This window comes from Coenobita brevimanus, chromosome 64 (assembly GCF_032717465.1).
Source record: "Coenobita brevimanus isolate Jiangsu-jjx chromosome 64, ASM3271746v2, whole genome shotgun sequence".
Taxonomy (NCBI): Eukaryota; Metazoa; Arthropoda; class Malacostraca; order Decapoda; family Coenobitidae; genus Coenobita; species Coenobita brevimanus.
This window is the reverse complement of record NC_137017.1, coordinates 8,068,212-8,087,367: the sequence shown is the minus strand read 5'-3', so window position 1 is coordinate 8,087,367 and position 19,156 is coordinate 8,068,212. Positions and strand designations below refer to the sequence as shown.

Here is a 19,156-nt window from a genome sequence, read left to right as displayed (position 1 = left end):
CAGGAATGACAGTTGATTAGATTGATGTGTAGTGTGTCCTTGAATGTAAGTCCTGCTGTGGCTAGGTTTATGTTTGAAGTATGGGATGAGTGTATTAGTGCTGTGATGAGGAGAGAGACATTGAGATGCTTTGGGCATTTGGAGAGGATGTAGGATGACAATTGGGTGCAGAGGATGTAGGATGACAATTGGGTGCAGAGGAGCTAGCTCCCCAGCGGAGTCGTAGCTGGAGAGGGTCTGGAGCAGCCCCATAGTGAGCTTGAGGATATGTTCACTGCAGCCAGCCCCCCTACGTCACCCGTTACTGCCGGACTCCCACAGGAAGAGACACCACCAGCAGCCCCTGACGGCCTCTTGACACGGTGAGGCCGTGTACCCCAGTCACCTAGGGACACCCCCACGACTCCTGGCTGAGACCTTCCCAGACCAGCCAGCAAGCCGTCCTCCACCAAGGGTAGGCGCAAAGCAGCGCGCCTACTTGCCCTGTTTGGTCCCAGTCCCGAGGGCCGACACACTCACCAAGGCCCCGCCAGGGAAAGGCCTTCTATGCCACTCTGCAGCCCACACTGGATGATCCAGCCTACGACAGTGGTCCTGCGCCCCTTCAGAGAGCTCACATCTGATGGGACCCCTCCCACACCTGGGCGACACCTACAGCTACCCTGTCACCTGTAGTCACAACTCTTGTCCTTTGTGTCCACCCTAGTGTGTTTAATCTGCCTATTTGTACTGTGCCCAGTACTGTATGTTTGTATGACAATATGTGTGAAAGATTGGTTGGCCAGTGTTTTTGAGCCCTGTACCTCTGGTTGCATGCTCTAGACCTTGTCTTGAAAAGAACCCCAGATCAGTTCCTCATACTCAGGGAACAAGAGGTTGCGCCTTGAGTACGTAGCATAACAGGATCCCATCAGGCCCATATGCCTTGTTGGTACTGGGGCCAGTGATGGCAAAAAATACATTAATAGAAAAACTTTTAATGTCAGCCATGGGGAAATCAGAGGGGGGTAGTGATGAAGAAGCAGCACCAGAATCGTCTAAGGTGGAAGTGGTGGAATAAGTCAGTGTGAAGGTTTCAGCTTAAGCAATAGAAGAAATACTTATAGTGCCATTAGAGTGGAAAAGGGAAGGGAAGGATGATGGAGTAAAGTTATTAGAAAGGTTTTTGGCAAGATGCTAGAAGGAGCAGGAAGAATTCGAGTTTGAGAGTTCAGAGCATTTGGTACTGCAATGGGATGTTTAAAACCCCGTGTTGCCTAGAATCAAATGGGGTGGTGCTCTATTTGGCTCAGTGGTTACGTGCACTTGTATCAAGCGCGGGGACACGGGATCGAATCTCGGCCAGGACTGTGATTAATTTGTTAAGTTTCATTTCAATTGTAACACTACGAATGAAATTATTTTTAGCAGAGCGAAGTGTTATGTTGCGTAGAAAAGTCCAACTCCCCTGAACTCGGATACGGGCACGGACTTGGGTTCTTTTGTTCTGGACCGGGCTAGAGCATGCAAGCAAGGATAGGGCTTAAACGCGGGCTAACCAGTCTTACCCGTATATTACCTCATAAACAGATACAGGGGACTTTACACAGTTAGTGCATGAACAACACTATATATGGCACAAGTATGGTATATTGCACAACACAATATATGGCACAAGTATGTATATTGCACAGCACTATATATGGCACAAGTATGATATATTGCACAACAGTATATATCGAAGGGGAGACAGGTATCCCATAGGATATGATACTATAGGTTATCACAAATATAACACAGGGGTCGTGACCTAACAATATTACACACAGTAGGTATCACACAGGGACAGTGATATAAAGGGGTCACAAATATTACACAGGGGTGTTGATATTGCACATAGGGCACGGTATTACACAGGGGTATAGGGCACACCATAATAGATCACACACAGGGGCGATGCTAGAGGTTGCAAGTATTACACAGGGACAGAGTACAAGTACCACACGGGGAATGTGTGCACACAGGATCTATGACACGTTACTGGGGGAGTTGTAGTATTACATAAGGGCACGACACTCTTGGGTGGGGGGGGGAATGGGGTTCCCACAGGAGCTATAGCACTAGAGATGGGACACGAGTGTCGCACAGTGTTGGTGGCGCCGCTGGTGGGCGCCAGGGCGCACAGAAGGCCAGGTCACAGGTAAACACAGGTGGAGGCCCAGTGTGGGAGGGGGGCCGTCAAGGGTGAGCTCCCGATTGGGGCACAGGTCTCGGGCAGCGTGGTTAGGAGTCGGGGTAAGCTGGAGGGTGGTGTGGTGGGCGGCCCTTTCCTGGTGGGGGCCCTGGGAGTGTGGTAGCCCTCTGGACTGGGTCCGAACAGGGCTAAGAGGCGCGCTGCACGACGCCTGCCCTTGGCTGTGGTGGGAGTTCTGGGGGAGGGTCCGGGCCTGGGGTCAGCTGCGGGGCGCCCCTCGAGGTCCAAGGGTTGCGATCTCGCCGAGAGGGGAAGGCCATCAGGGGTTGGCTGCGGCTGCTTCCCCTAGGGGAGTCCGTCAGCTGCTGAGGGCGTCGGGAGCTGGGCTGCAGGGACAGGACATCCAGGCTCACAACGGGTCCGCTCCAGGTACTCTCCGACGGGGTCCCTGTTGGGGAGCAGTCTCTACCCGTTGTAGAGGAGGGGGAGCAGGAGGGGCGTCTCGCTTGGCCTCTGGAGGGGCGGGCTGAGCCAGAGACTGCGCCCTCGTAGGGAGCCTACGGGGTAATGGAGAGGGACGACCAGTGATCTGCCCCTCAGCCTGGCGGGTCTGGTAGACCCTACCAGATTAACTCCTCTCCGGGGCAGAGGAAGGAGGCATGGGGGACACTCCTGCCTGGCAGGTCCGAGGGACACTACCCAGGCTCCCTCCCGGGGTAGTGGACGAAGGAGATCCGGGGGACACTACTAGCCGACAGGTCTGGGGGACCACTTGTCCTGCGGACAGTAGGAGGGGAAAGTCCGGCGGACTTTATGGCGTCTGTGGCAGGTCCGATGGACTCTACCGCCCTCCTGTTGCCGGGGGAAAATTGCAGCTGGGGGACGACCGGTGGTCTCTCCCCCGGTGGCAGGTCCGGTGGACTCTACCACGGGTCCGCCGCGCTCCTGGGGACTGCAGGTGAAGGTTGTCTGGTTGACAGTCCGAAATGCCTGCTCCCGAAGGTAGGGGGCAAAAGAAGATCCGGTGGATGCTCCTTCTACAGTAGATCAGGTGGATACTACTGTGCCGCTGCTCCCCTGGGGTAAAGTAGGTCTACAAGCACCAGAGGTCGCTCTTCCTCTATTGGAGGCAGGTCCGGCGGACTCTACCACAGGCCCACCGCCCTCCTGGGGACTGCAGGCGAAGGTTGTCTGGTTGACAGTCTGAGACGCCTGCTCCTGTGTGGGGGTGGCAGAAGAAAGAGATCCGGTGGACGCTCCTTCTACAGTACATCAGGTGGATACTACTGTGCCGTGCTCCCCTGGGGTAAAGTAGGTCTACAAGCACCAGAGGTAGCTCTTCTTCTATTGGAGGCAGGTCCGGTGGACTCTGCTACCGAAGACCTACTTGGGACTGTCTTAGGGTAAGTCCCACTCCGATTCTGGTGATCGCTATCCCCGTCAGAGGGTAATGCACCTGGTCAGTGCACTTCCCGTGGGTCTGGCTGCGTAGAAGAGGGGCATGAGGTATCTGGGGATATGAGCCGGTGTAGCGCGGGACACCTATAAGCAACCCCATCGCCTCCTCTTAGGATGGGTGTCACCTCCCCATGTCCTCCTCCTGGGGTGGTGGTATCGGGGTCACTCCGTCGGGTGGATATTTCACGAAGAACAGACTTAGCACGATTTTGGGCAGAAACAAAAAGAGATGAAATTCAGGGGTGAGTTGGCTCCGGTACCTTTTGTAATTAAGCCTTCTTGTGGACAGCATTTAGGACAAGCATGATTAAACCATTTTTTGTTTTGTTTTGTCAAAGGATATGAGAAAGGGATGTATGCTTCCATGCCCGAGACCTCCGTAATGTGCAAGGCACACTCAGATGGCTCTCGGTACAAAGAAGTACCGCCTGAGGGCCTCCTAGTCAGCAGCTTCAAAGTGTCATAATTGGTCAAAGGACTTAACACTACTTGAAATTTACATAACTGCAGAATATTCCTTGTTAGTAAGGTATTAATGAAACAAGTTGCCCTCTTAAAATTGTACTCTCGGGTAAAAAAGCTACCTTAGAAATTAGTTGTACCCTTGTCAGCAAAATATTTGTGAATATGAGATAATCCAAGAGCATTCTAGTTGTAGGAAGTTAATAAGACAGATTTCCCATGATCATATAACTACGGGATCATCCATAGCATATGTAGGTCCCTGTTTAGCATGAACCTATTACTTTCTCACCCTACAGTAAAAGCTCTCACAACTAAAATCACCATTGTCCCATGCCACACATTACAGTCCATAACTCATTTACACAATATATTTACCCACTTAAACACACTCATACACATACACAATCCCGCTAACCCTTTGGCTCCAAATTTATAAACCTCCGTTTATTGTGGATAATATCGAACTACAGTATCTTTAAAACTTATTTTGATTAACATGTGATCAAGCAAGAACGTGCATTATGTTATCCCAATATTTTATTGATTTGATGAGAGCCATCCAGAGTCAAAGAGTACTGTTACTCCATGAAACTTTAACTTTTTTTTTATATACTTGTTTCTTCCAGACAGTTTTATGATACAGTGCAGTATAGCACTGCGTTTAGGAATAGCCTCATACTGAGGATAATGAAGGATGTACAGCATCTAATTTTTCATCATCATCCAGTCATGTGTTGCCACATGAGGAGCGTAGGAAACTAACTCTTTCATTATGGAAAGGTTCTCCTACGTCACTTAATAAATTGTCTGGAAGTAAGAAATAAAGACGATGTTAAAAGGATTAACAATTTGTCCTGCAATATGTCTTTCCTGGGACACTCAGCAGAATCACTGAAACATTTGCGGGGGTAATTGTCACGGAGGAAAGAGTATAAAATTTAACCACTGGCCTTAAGGTAGCTGTGAAGGGCATGGCTGCCCTTGGGGATATGGTGGTGTTCTACATGCAACATATCCATCCTCACTGACTTCCTTGGTACTGTGATATAGCCTTTATTCCTAAGCTGATTAAAATAGTCTTGAGACAGTGATAACAATATAAAAGTACTATAAGTTGTCATATTGAAGGAGTTAAGAAGGTTATCCTACAACATATCTTCGCTGGGAGACACATCAAGATCCCTTCGAATAAATATGTAATCATCACCGAGGGACGAGTGCAAGACATAACCTCTGGCCTCGAGGTAGTTGCGAAGGGCATGGCTGCCTTCTGGGATGTGGCGGTGCTCAATACACAACACGTCTAGCTTCACTCGCCCCCATGGTATTGTCTTCAGTACCTGCATTGTGGCAGAAAAATACTGTACTGTACAGTCATTCTCACCGTGTATAAAGACATGTCTGTTGAGCATCTGTAAAAGGGCTATGGCCTCAACTGTTGGTTTGGTTATTCAAATTTTATTCAAATGGAGCCCGGGGAGGTGGCTGAGGTTCCGGTTCATGTGAGCTATAACAGTCTAAGCTTGAACTACTATGCACCTCTTGGTTGTGTCTCAAGGTTAAATTGGTATCTTATTCATAATCAGATCCTACCGTCCTACCTATGTCAGCTATGCTACTGAGACACTCTGTAGCCTACCACTGCAAGACACCTCCCCTTGACTGAATAAAACCATTTGGTAGCAGCAGGGATGAAATTAAATGTACAGGTATGTTATTACACATACATGTACAGTACAAACTGGCAAGCAAACTTCTCCCAGCCACCATACCTGTAGTTCAGCCCCTTCCACATCAAGAGAGAGGAAATGTACATGTGTTGTGTTCAGGGCCAGGAGGAGGGAGTAGAGAGGGAAGCACTTCACCCGTGTGTAGATACCATGCCTATTGCCCTCCTCCCCAACGCTGGCTATGTGGCCCATTGTGTCACTCTGTCTGTAGAAAAGGGAAGATCAAATAGGCATAGGGAGTAGTCAGTGTTTTTAAAAATATATATCTGGCCTTTGTAAGGGTTACAAGCATTATAACTTTCCACTCAGTCATCACTCTTAGGCAGGTAACTCATTCACATGTAAATAAAGTCCATGCTGAGACTCACACTTACAAGTCTTAATCTATTTATCTATCTATAGCCAAACACCATAATCCTATAAGGGATGTTCGTTGAGCTTGCTGTATAGCCTATTAAGGGGAGAGGCACTAACCCTTTGCCAACCCACTTGCTGACACATAGAGAACACGTATGGGTTGGTTATATGGTTACCACCCAGCACTGTAAATGGTTTCCTGGCTTACAGGAGAGGGCAGACACAGAAAAAGTGATAAAGATGAAGGAAGAAGTAGGCGGCAAATTTGTATCTTTAGTTTTTTTTTTTTTTCACATCGTTTTGCAATTATTCAGGAGTAATTAGCTGCATTTGGCACTTCTTTTAGTTTCCAATCCATTACAAAAAACATCAGGTATTGCATGACCAACCTTAATATGGGGATTCATTAAAAGGAAGCATCGTGCCATTTCAAGTATATATGTGTTTGTTAGGTCCACTAGGCATGGCACTGTCTTGTTATGTGAATTTGCGTTGATGGAGCCCCAGTTCATCCATCCATCATCCAATCCATTTTTGTCTCATTAGGAGCATAGAGGCCTGGGATAAGCTATTCGGTCCAGATATGTAAAATGAGGGTGACCAGGCATCATTATGTAACCAATAAGCCCAAAGTACTCTTTGAATCTAAAATCATATGGGTCACATCAGACTGAATGCCATAATTTACCGGTCCACCAAGTAGCAGTAGTAATAGTAGTAGGCTACAGTAGTAGTATTCATGACTCCTAGACTGATGTGTCTGATAGCATCAGTATTAGGGAAACGCAAGACATTTAGGCCTATAGTCAACAGATTACACTCGGCAGAATAACCCGTATCCCTCCCCTCCCACCTCTCTCTCTCTCTCTCTCTCTCTCTTCCCGACAAAATAGCCTTAACTTTTCCCCCACATCCTCGTCTCTTCGACAGAATAACATTAGCTCTTCTTCCCCTCCTTACTCTCTCTCTCTCTCTCTCTCTGTCTCTGTCTGTCTGTCTCTCTCTCTCTCTCTCTCTCATCCCGACAGAATAGCCCTAGCTTCCCCCACCCCCATCTTATAGAGAGGATAACACTAGCCCTTCCACCCCTCTCTCTCTGGCAATAACGGCAGCTCCCCCCTCCCCCTGTCTCTCTCTCAAAAAAAAAAAAAAAGAAAGAAAAAAAAAAAGAAATACCTGAAAGTAACCTCTCTCAGGAAGGGGGTGGGCGATAGACAGGCCTGTATTGCATGAGCCTTTCTTCCTCTCTTCCTCAGGGACCAAAAGTTCCACGGATCTGGCTCCACCAAGAGACCGTGCCAGTCCAGTTCTCTCTCAAGGAAGAGTGTGTTGCTCAGGCTTTCCCCGTCGTACGCCCCAGCCTCAACAAACACGCCCCCTCGCTGGAAAGGAGAAAGGGCAGTAGCTACAGCTGAAGGCGAATCATAGGGGTATGGAATGCTGTAGTGTGGCGGTAGTTAGAATATAAGAAAAAATCGTCTAATGGTATGCAGTTAGGCTCGGATTTGGGGAGGAGGCGCGTGGGGGCGTACTCTCCCTTTTCCCTGACTATTGGCAGACAAATGAATACCTATAGGTACAGTTATCTACTAATGTATATGCAATAGATGTCTTGTTACCCTTACATTTGCCCATATTATTGTACTCATATAATCAAAGCATGTGAAATAATAGCTCATTTTTATTTTTTGTATTGTTCAAGTGCATTAGATAATATTCTAGGGAATCATCCCTTCCTTTTTCAAAAGTGCTCGATTTGACCCTTTCAGTCAGTAAGTTGACTGAGAAGGATGTAGGGTCGAGGGCCTGTGGCCAATTGTCTCATCCTGTTACTGGATGATTAGTTCGAGCTTATGTTCATTATTGCAGTTATTATTATGTGTGACTTGTTACTTCGACAAGTTCAGCTCCCATGTTAGAATAAAGGCTTACTGTTAAAGTTCTAGATAAACCTGACTCCAAACCGGGAAAAAAGTATATATATATATATATATATATATATATATATATATATATATATATATATATATATATATATATATATACATTAGTAATTAGTGAAAGGTTTAATGGATGTCATCGTACCAAGTGTGTAACTGACCTTGCCTGCTAGTATGTTTGCGACGTGTTTACTCTGTCCGTTCTGTGAAAAATCGGAGGTGTTGGGGTTGTTGAGGTTGTATGGGCCAGATGGGGGCGGCAGGAGGTGCAGCTGTCTGATGTAGGAGACCAGGTCGGGATGGTGCTGGGGGGCGCCTTCTAGGTCATGGTCCCTTAGTTCTAGCAGTGGACCTGATAAGGACTTCCGGCTCAGCGCTGTATTAATGATAATTAAGAATAATGATCATAATAATAACTTCAGCTTTCTGTTACTCATCTTCAGTTGAATAAAATCGATTTATGATAGCAGTTTCCCTTCAGTGTTTGTGCTGGAAAGGGACACCTTCATGTGGTGGCACTGAAGCAACAAGGTGATGGAGCTTCCCGGCTATAGCCTATAAACGGCCCCCAGTTCCCTCCGTCCCACAAAAGGAGGATGGTGGGCTGCAGAAGAGTAGTGTCGGCCTGCAGTCCACTGGGTTCACATCCAGTTGAACCTGGGGCACTAACCTCCGCCACTCTCAAGGTTAAGACTCGCCTCTGATCCCAGGAATAAGTTCTCATGCAACAGGCATCACATTAACAGTATTTAGGTTTCCTCGTGACTTGGTACTGCCATCTTAATTCGAGATATCAGCTCTTCCAGCCATGTCTTCCTCTCTCATATGGGTAGTAGGCTTTTCACAGTGACTTGAGGAACAACATGTTGAAACGCATATTATGCTGTACTTTTTCTTTTTTCTTTTTGTGACGTTCCACATATAACTGCCTTCATCTTCAACAACAGTCTACTCTCACGCGCTGCTAACGAGGAAGACAGTTGTCTCCAAAAAATCCAAAATAAACCTTTAGTCTACAAACACACACACACATACACACACACACACACACACACACACACACACACACACACACACACACACACACACTCTCTCTCTCTCTCTCTCTCTCTCTCTCTTTCTTTCTATTTATCTATCTACCTATCTATCTATCTGTCTGTCTGTCTGTCTCTCAATGCAACTGGATATAGTTTTTCACTGTGACAGAATCTCTCTTCAAGGGCACTTTGTAACTGACAGGGCTGAAGGCGACAAGGATCTAGCCCATTTGAGCCTTACCAGTGCACATCCCTAACTATATCGTACTAACCCTTTGCGTTGAGGAGGAATAGGAGTGAGATGAGGGTGAGTACGGTGGCGAGTAGGATGGACAGAGGGGCGGCTCGCGGCAGACGCCCAGGTCGCCCACACCTCCACCACCACTCCCCCCACGTCACCATCCTAGCCACGCCCACACCCTGGAAGACAAAGTTATTTTAGAGGAGGGTGTAGAGTTTCGTGGGAGACATAGATATTTGAGAGGAAGGTGTGTAGTCTTATGGGAGACATAGATATTTGAGAGGAGGGTGTGGATTTCGTGAGAGACATATTTGGGAGGAGGGTGTGGAGTTTCGTGGGACACAGATAATTGAAAAGAGGACATAGAGTCTCATGAGGGACATTGATTTTTGAGAGGAGGGCGTGGAATTTTTTGGGAGACAGAATTATTTTAGATGATTGTGTGTAATTTCGTGGGAGACAGACGTTATTTGAGAGGAGAGTGTGGAGTTTCATAGGAGGCAGACAGACAACTGAGAAAGCTAAGGAGTGTTGTGGTGTTCATGTGAATGTACTGGAGTGTTAATGGAAGTACTCTGAAGTGGTTTGCTGATGTGGAGAGAATGGAATATGAAAAACTGACTAGAAGAGTACATGTGAGTGTGGTGGAGGGGGAGAGGGGGATGGTTAGACCAAGGATGAGGAAAATGGATGGGGCAGAGAGGTATATGAATGAGAATGGTGTAAGTTGGAGGAAGGTAGCCTGATGGCGGAGGACAGGGTGACATGGGAGCGTCTAGCCTGTGGCCACCGCCTCTGAGATTCAGGCCATCGACAATAGAATACCACTGTCCCACAATGCCTCGTATGAGTAATGAAATGTCATCAGTGGTACATAGCCTATATGAGGACTATTGGGCCTCAGGGAACGAACTGTCATGAAAATGCCTATACTATAATACAAAATCGAGCTACTACCTTTTCACCGGACGGTATGTGTTCATAATGTGTAATACCTGGTGTGATTCCTAGCAAAATGGCCATTTGATTCATTTAAATAATTAACTGATCCATGGGTGTGCAGGCTATTTCATGCTGCCTACTTGAAGACGACTTTATTCAACTTACGGGAGACTTTCGAAGTGGATGGATTACATATAGGATCTTCCCTAATTCCTACACTGCAAAAGGATTCTTATCTGGAAATGCCAAGAGTGGGAATCACGGGTTGAGTAGGAAGGCCGTCCCCATCCCCCCGTACCTATCCCGTTGCTTATGTCAGCAAGAAGACGCGTGAAGTCTAATATCGAGTCCAACACTGCAAGGTTGTGAAGTCCAGCACTCACTTCCTGCAGACGATCGTATTCATCTCGTATCCAGGGGGTTGATGAAAGCTGTATCTAACCCTTGCAATTCGAAATACCTCCCCTGACCTGAGTAAAATCGTCTGGTGGTAACGAATATAATATATAAAAGAAGTCTTCTGGTTGAAGGGTGTTAAAGGTTATGACACTATTTATTGTTAAGCATTATTTTCATGCTTAATATGTTTTGCTGAAGTTGGGAAATATTTAGGCTCTTTAATTACTGCGTGTGTACGTGTTTCTAGCAGAATGAATGTGGTATTTAAGCTTAACCACAGATTTAAACATAGGTATTAGTCGTCAAGATGTTGCACTCTAAAGTTTCCCAGCGTAAGACAGCTTCCATTTCCTTCATGTGGGTCACTAAAACCGGCTCAGACTAACATTTCTCGTCATCACTCATTAACTCACCTTTATGTTCTTCCTGGATGTCCATAATTACATGGCTTTATGCAGTACAGGGCTCACAAGTCTGGGAAATATCACGCGATAGCTGAAGTTGCCCACCCTACTCTGGTGTCTTCCAGCACTCCAGCCTTTATCCTGTGTTTACCTGTGGCTCACCTGGCTGAAGAAACGCTAACCCGCTGCTGCCACAAGCTGTTCGGGCGAGAAACACCAATTTTACTGTCGGAATCGCGACCTTGTGGCAGTGGTCCATAAGAGACGCGCGGGGTCAAGGGGTCATGAGACTGTCGTGCAATGGACTCATTGTTTTCTCTCGATATCACGTGAAAAGAAACTTTTATTTATTTTGATTAGTTTCATATGTACTAGTTTCTGTGACGATTTACGATAACTTAAATGATGTCATCTAGGAGAAGTTTACACATATACTCGCTGGTTTAAATGACGCAAGGGTATAGTGTGACAATTTTCAGGATGATGCTTGCAGACAAGTTGTTTCACATTTATTACTGTAAAATGGAACATAATTTTGCTATGAACTCTCCTTTTGAAATAACTTATAATCTGTATGATTATCATGAGCAACATTTACCGGAATAAGAGGAAATCTTACTAAACATGACCCAAGTGTTATACGTGGGAGTTACAGTCCTTAATTTTCTACTGGGGTGCAGCTGCTCCAGTGGCTCTCTGAAATGTCAACCAAAACATTGGGTATGGAAATCCAGAGCCCACTGAAATAAGTACTCTTATTGCTTCAGTTCACACCTTTGAAGGACCGTATTACAAGTAACGGATGTCACTTGAGCAAACATCAACTGCTAATCAACTTACAAGAAAGTGGAGTGAGTAAGTAAACAAAATCGGACTTGCTCACCCTTCATACTGTGCATTTGCAGGTTAGGCCCAGCCTATTGAGGGACATATGGATCACTAATTAGCAAAACTTTGGAGCTACGGGGACAGATATCAGGTTCAACCGGTAATTATTCACTCAGGGTCCGTGTGGGTCGTAAGGTTCGGATTTAGCCGGACTTTTTGACTTGCTGAATTTTCATGTCAGTAACCAAGTTGATTAGATGAAAGAATGGGATTCTCTAGTTTTTTCAGTTTTAGGGGCTTCACCAGAAATGGCTTTTAAAATAAGTTTGCAGAAAGTCATATTTCTAATATTTTCTTACTTTTCTTCAGACATAGGGTATATATATGTTTAGTTTCTGCTATTGTGTTCCTAGTGTTTTTCCAGTATTATTATGTGTGCATGCATTCTTTCATGTAAATAATAGTATTTGCTATATGAAGACAAAGGGGAGCTGCAAGGCTTGGTGGATGAGTTTGAGAGAGTGTGTAAGAAACGGAATCTAAAGGTGAATGTAGGGAAGAGTAAAGTGATGGTCTTTGAGAGAGGTGAAGTCAGTGAATGTACAGCGAGGTTGGATGGTGAGGAATTGGAAAATGTGAGTACGTTTAAGTACTTGGGTAGTGTGATGAGTAAGGATGGAGGTTTGGAAGGTGAAGTGCTTGAAAGGGTACAGCAGGGAAGAAAGGTTGCTGGTTCTTTGAAAGCAGTGATAAGAAACAGGGAAGTGAGCATGGAAGTGAAAAAGTTACTACATGACAGTATTGTGATACCAACTCTAACGTACGGAAGTGAAGCTTGGACGTTGTTGGAAGGACACAAGTCAAGAGTGAGAGCCGTGGAAATGAGTTATTTAAGAGGAGCCTGTGGAGTCACATGGAGAGACAGGCTGACGAATGAGGATATAAAGGAGCATTGTGGTGTTGATGTGGATGTGATAGGAAGCGTTATGAGGAACACACTGAGGTGGTTTGGCCATGTGGAGAGGATGGAGGGTGAAAGACTGACGAAGAGAGTGTATGTGAGTGAGGTGGAGGGGGAAAGAGGGAGGGGGAGGCCGAGGATGAGATGGAGAGATGGGGTGGAGAGGTATATGAGAGAGGGGGGTGTGAGTTGGGAGCAGGGGAGTGAAATGGCGGTGGACAGGGCGACTTGGAGGCGATTTGTTTGTGGCCACCCCAAACGGGATTGAGGCGTCTGGCAATAGATAGATAGATAGATAGATAGCTATGGACTTGGTGAAATACAGGTACTGTATGTAATTATAGTGTAGACCACACAAAGACATTTGACCTAACAAGTATAATTTAGCATGTACCTGGTACTGTAGGTTATCTGGTAGTACGGTACAACAGAAGCTCATGAATGGCCAGTTATGGTATTTCAGTTGTTACAGCCAAGCTTCTCAATCAGAGCTCATGAGGAAGAACCTGGAAACTAGTAAGGAAAGCAGTAAGAACAAGAAATAGTTGTCACATAGAGATAATCAGGAAATATTATCAACTTTTGGAAAGCTCTTGGTGATGCAGCAAAGTAAAATTTCTCCCTTTTTTAATACAGTTTGAAGCAGTAGCCAATATGGTGGGGGAAGTAAATTATGTTAAGGTAATTTTTGCTTGATTTTTAACATGTTCAGTATACTGTAGTATTGTATTATTCTCAAATGTCAGAATTAATTATTCATCAGGCCTGTGCCATTTTGAAGGCTGTTTATTATAGCAGGTTGTAGTGCATACTTAAGCAATGTTATGTGTATTATTTTAGTGTGGATAATATAGCTGATCTGAATTATTAGATGTAACTATGGAGAATTTTGATGGTACTGTATCTTTCCAAATAATGTTGGGTTTACATTTTTAGAAATCCCATGACTAAAAGTATTTTAGTAGCAATTGGGAGAGTGAGTTTTGTGAATTTGAGGGTGCTGTTTTACCAGCAGAGAGAAGTTTAGGGTGAATATAAAACCTTCAGGTACCAGTAGCTAACTTAGGTCTGTCCCAGATACAGATGTTGCAGAATGTTGTCTGTTCTCACCCAGAAAGTTTTTCCTGCTGTAGAAATATTTACCATACAGAAAACAGAATCATTTCTGGTACTACTATTCATCATATTTCAGATTGATGGTGAAAAGTAAAGGCGTGCCATGATGGAGTTAAGTCACAGCCTTACATTAAATGAAGAGGCGCTGAGCCAGCTGCCACCAGCCAAGCGACCAATATTTGTGTTTGAATGGCTGAGATTCCTAGATAAAGTACTGGAGGCAGCTCACAAGGTTAGTGGAGCATTATCTTTGGATTAAATTTATGCATGATACACACTAAGTTAATATGACATAGACAATGACACTCATTTACATCTTATGTTTTGTATTTACAGTAGCTATATGTATGTCTCACCAAAAGCAGCCACAAACAAACATACCGACTACCAGAAAAATCAGCTATGCTAGCATGATTTTTTTTTTTTTTTTTCCCTAGTAGTAGTAGTGTACTAATGCCTTATATTAAATTGCAGTCTGATATCAAAGGATGCCAGAAGCAGCTAGTTGCCCAGTTGGTGGGTCAAATGAATGAGTCACCAGGACCCCCAACAAGGAAGCTGGTTGCTCGCTGCTTGGCCACACTCTTTAGTGTTGGTGACACTTTCCTACTCTTTGATACCATCAACAAGTGTAATGATGTTCTGAAAAACAAAGATGATTCACCCAGTTTCCTGCCAACTAGACTGTAAGTCAAACTTTATTATCTATCTTTACTCAGAATAAAATATTATTCAGCCTGTAGCAGTGGTACAGTATTTTTAAAAATTATATTGAGGGTAAGAGTTTGTTCTGTTTTGATATATATGTACATTATTTGGTAATGCAGCAAAAACCTAATTTTTAGAATTGGGTGTTCATATTTATTATTGCTCTCTGATGTTAATACTGTACCTTGCTTACACCGTAATAACTTTCTGTACCATATGTCAACAATTCTGCATGATGCCCAGGTGACTAGTGGCTTACTCAACAGCTAGCTACAGAAGGTACAGAGGGAACTGCTTTTGTATGGAACATTGGACCGTAGTATTTGTTGTCTACCCAGCAGAGAAACATTGTAAATTACACAAAATATCTAAATACAGTAGTAAATTACAAGCATTTCTTATCTTGTATATGTTTATCAGCAGTAATGTTTCTCATATACCGGTAATTATTCCCAGAGCTGCTGTTACTTGCATCGGGGCAATGTATGAGAAGTTGGGCCGTATGATGGGACGTTCCTATGAAGAAACTGTGCAGATCCTGATAAAAGTATTGCGTAATTCTGAATCGCAGTTGAGGATCGAAATCATGATGACTTTAGAAAAGATAACTGCAGGTATGGGGTCGGCAGCTGGGAATGTACACAAGGACATTTACAAGGCAGCCAAGATTGGTCTGACAGATAGAGCCTTGCCAGTGAGATGTGCTTCAGCTCTGGTATGTTGCTGTCATACGAGTGCTTTTTGGAAAGTTACTGTTAGGCCTAATATTGCACTTATTTTATGCCCTGTATATCAAAGGTGTTCATGAGATATTCATGATTTAGAGTCAGAAATGTTACTGTATTCTAGAAGTGAATTGAAACCATCTCTTGCTTGTATATATTTTGTTTGTGTTGTTATAGCATTGTACAGAAATATGGACCTCAAGCTACTCCACTACACTAATGTGATTTATTGTGGTGAAATATATACATTTACAGTGCACTGCAATGTATTCTGCATACTAACCTTGTATGTGATGGCTGCCAAATAAGATTGAATGAAATTCTGAAACTCAGCCATTATGTGCTGATTTGTGAAGAAAATGAGGCTTTAGTTATGTTTGTCTTGCGACTGAATGGTCTTTACTCAATGGTTTTTACTCATTTAGCTTTATGTTGCAGTGTCTGATGGAAATGACGAAACATGCACCTTTCCTGTACACAACGGAAATTGAAAACTTATCCCAACTGTGCTACCGAGCCTTTGACAACAGTAACTATGATGTTCGCTGCACTGTGGCTAAGCTCTTGGGCACCATGCTGGCCACGACACAGAACCCTCCCAAGGATTTTACCAAGGGCAAGTTGTAGCTTAAAGTTTATGCAGTACCGGTATATTTTTAGTTTGTTTTTGAAATGTGTTAAGCTTCACTTCTTATATTTGTTTTCTAGTGGAGTATTGTGACAGTCATCTGAGTCTTTGTGGTATTAGTATTTGCAGTGTGAAAATTTACAGTAGTATAAAAGTGTATTTGAAGAAGTAAGTCAGCAGTAAACTTCACAGTAATGTGTGAGTAGCCTGTCAGAACCCTGAACTGATGTGGTTTAGAAAAAGCACATCTTTAATTTTAGTATCGTAATCCCTTGAGTACAGGCATATCCCATGATCTGGTGCATCATTGACCAATGATTCAGTAGACCAAACAAAAGAAATGGGGAACATTCCCACAATCTGAACGACCGTTGATTCACTAGTCCGAACACTCAGCCCCTCCCTAGATTTGAAATTAGCATGTCTGAACGCATATGTGGTGATGCACGAAGTTCTCCTGGTCCTCTCTCCTTCCCTTCTCTTCTCCCCCCCTCCTCCCCCAGTCCCTCCTCCATCCCCCGCCATACTCAGCACTGCAAGGGATGCCACCCTCCCCCATCCCCGCTTGTCTCCCGTGTGTGTGTGTGTGTGTGTGTGTGTGTGTGTGTGTGTGTGTGTGTGTGAGGTGAATGAGTAAGAGAGAGTGAGTGAGCGAGACTGTTGGGGGTGGGTACTAGGGCAGTTTGGCTTTCTTGTCTCCCTCCCTGTTCCCTCACCGTCTCCCACCCCCCACTTGTTGCCTTCCCCCACCCCTACCTGTTGCCTTCCCCCACCCCCACTTGTCTGTTTGATGTCTCATTTTTTAGCAATAGTACTTTATGAGGATAATAACATTGCCGATGGTGTTTCTGTGTCAGCCACTATTGATTGAGTAAGGTATATGAGAGTTGGGGGGTGGGCCTGGAATGCATCTCTGACTTTTCTTCAGTATCTTATGGGAAAAATTGCTTTGATATCTCACATTCTCGCAGACCAAACACTCCCACTGGTACGCAACACTGCTGGATATCGGGGTAGGCCTATATGAGGATATACTTTATATTTTGTTCTGACTAATGCGTTATAATTATACTGAGTGTAGGAGAGATTTATCAGGGTCAAGGGGTCAGAAGCCATCTCTGTTAACCCATTCACCATGAGCATGTACACTTAAGGAAAAAAATTTTGTTTAATATTTCACCTCTTCCACTCGTAACTTTATTTTGGTGGCTGTTATTTTTAAGCAGAGGGAAGCATGGTGTGTTTCTCCTCCCGTTTTTTTTTTTTTGACGATTTGTCAGGGAGATAAATGATAGACATTCCCTAAGCATGAAATGGACACAATGGAATGGTAGACAGACATTTGTCCGTGATGTTACTTATATCTTTCTGGCTAATTTGAAGTAGACACAGTGGAATAATAGGCAGACCCTGGACTGTACAAATACTTTGTATAGTCTGGCTAATTTAGGTTGTGTCTTGCAGGAAGCAGCAAGGGTGGTGTCGTGCGGCTCATGTCCCTGGAGGAGGCCCTGACAGTGCTGTTGACAGGTTTCCTACGGGGCGGCACCAGCTTTCTCAAGGGCACTGGTGAAATGATCAAGGGATCCTCCTCAGTTTCACGGGAGATCAGGGTTGGCATCACACAGGTCAGTTGTGGAGTCAGATTTTTTTCTTACCAGTAATAGCATTTTTTGTTTTATATTTTTTAAAGCACTGGAATCTTTGTGTAATGTGGAAAGCTATTATTGAGATATTTGTGTTGCAACTAGTTTCAGTATTCCTCCTTAAGCTCATTGACGTCATGAAAATATCCTTGCTGTTGTCATTGTTGCATGAAATTCCCCAGTTTCATTCCTTTGGTAGGTAGGCAGAAATCCTGTGAGTTGATACACACACCACCACTAGAGTTCTGTTCTAGATACTTCATTTGTTGGTGTGCTATGAAGACAAGGACTGCTGGACCTGCTGGGTCTTGGGGAATGGACAAAATAGTCCTTGCCCAAGATCAGATAAAAAATTAAATGAAAATAAAAGATTAATATATATGGTACAAAAGGGCAGTATATATTATGATTATGTAAAATGGACTCATTTTTTATCTGTCCAGGCTTATGTTGTCTTCGTGCAAGAGCTTGGAGCACTGTGGTTAGAGCGTCATATGTCCTGCCTTCTTGCCCATCTGATGGAAGTGGTAGCCAGCCCCAAAGCCACCACCTCACATGTGGATGCTGTGTACTCCCGCAAGTGTGTCAACTTCATTCTCAGGGCCACACTAGGTCGCATGATCGGAGAAAAAGCACAGACAGCAGCATGCAAGGAGATAACACAACTGATAATAAAACACATGAATACAGTGGGTAAGTATGGTAATAAGGATCATGCTAATAATGTTTGTGGTGAATAGAACACCTTGAAAAATAATAAAACATATGGGCACATTTGGTAAGTATAGTATTAAGGTTAGTGCTTATGAAGCATGTAATGATTATAATATCATTGAAATATGACATAGCTAGTGAAAGAATATGATGGTAGTAAACGATATAGCATTGTTTTAATACTAAGGGTGTTAACTATTCAGTCGTTTTGTAATGTAAATTAATTTTGTACTTTCACTTTGTACTTTCTCTCTCCCCCTGTCTCTGGATCCTTCCTCATCCCATCTTAAGGTGGGAGAAAAGGTTAGGATGATAATGACGATGATGAATTACTTATAATATTATATACTTTGCTCTTTTTACTTTTCTAGCAGAAGTATTTCTGGTACATTATAATATAATGTTAAAAGTAGATAAGATATTAAACAGTAAATAAGTAGTGGTATATTGTGTTGCATTGTAACAGCCGTTTGAATCTGTTTGATACCCCATTTAATTAATTCTTGCCATTACCAAACAATATTATTCATCATAGGAAAGGTCTCTCATATTGTAAGGGTTTATTAAGGTCATATATAAACCCCTCCTGTTTGAAAAGTGTCTCCCAAGTTGAATAAAATCATAAGCTGATTGCAAGAATTATATTAAAAAGATGTTTTTAGGTTGAGTGTATTCTAATCTCTA

General features: G+C 44.0%; 2 protein-coding genes across 2 annotated transcripts in view; one reads left to right on the top strand and one right to left on the bottom strand.

The window, feature by feature from the left end:
• Positions 1–4,956: 4,956 nt before the first annotated feature.
• LOC145404624 (protein Star-like) lies at positions 4,957–9,562 on the bottom strand. The gene is made up of 5 exons (XM_080276145.1): positions 9,433–9,562; positions 8,285–8,499; positions 7,360–7,565; positions 5,869–6,031; positions 4,957–5,436 (listed from the first exon to the last, which is right to left on the bottom strand). Exons 1-5 carry the CDS (start codon positions 9,560–9,562, stop codon positions 5,242–5,244), a joined length of 909 nt encoding a protein of 302 aa, XP_080132271.1. The 3' UTR covers positions 4,957–5,241.
• A 2,355-nt stretch (positions 9,563–11,917) lies between these two features.
• The window catches only part of LOC145404652 (HEAT repeat-containing protein 5B), a 41,024-nt gene continuing 33,785 nt past the window's right edge, over positions 11,918–19,156 (top strand). Inside the window, exons 1-7 of the mRNA XM_080276176.1 lie at positions 11,918–12,001; positions 14,128–14,283; positions 14,526–14,737; positions 15,216–15,474; positions 15,923–16,104; positions 17,581–17,740; positions 18,202–18,451. Of these exons, the coding sequence (XP_080132302.1) occupies positions 14,155–14,283; positions 14,526–14,737; positions 15,216–15,474; positions 15,923–16,104; positions 17,581–17,740; positions 18,202–18,451 (1,192 nt within the window). The 5' untranslated portion in view covers positions 11,918–12,001; positions 14,128–14,154. The remainder of the gene's footprint in view (positions 12,002–14,127; positions 14,284–14,525; positions 14,738–15,215; positions 15,475–15,922; positions 16,105–17,580; positions 17,741–18,201; positions 18,452–19,156) is intronic.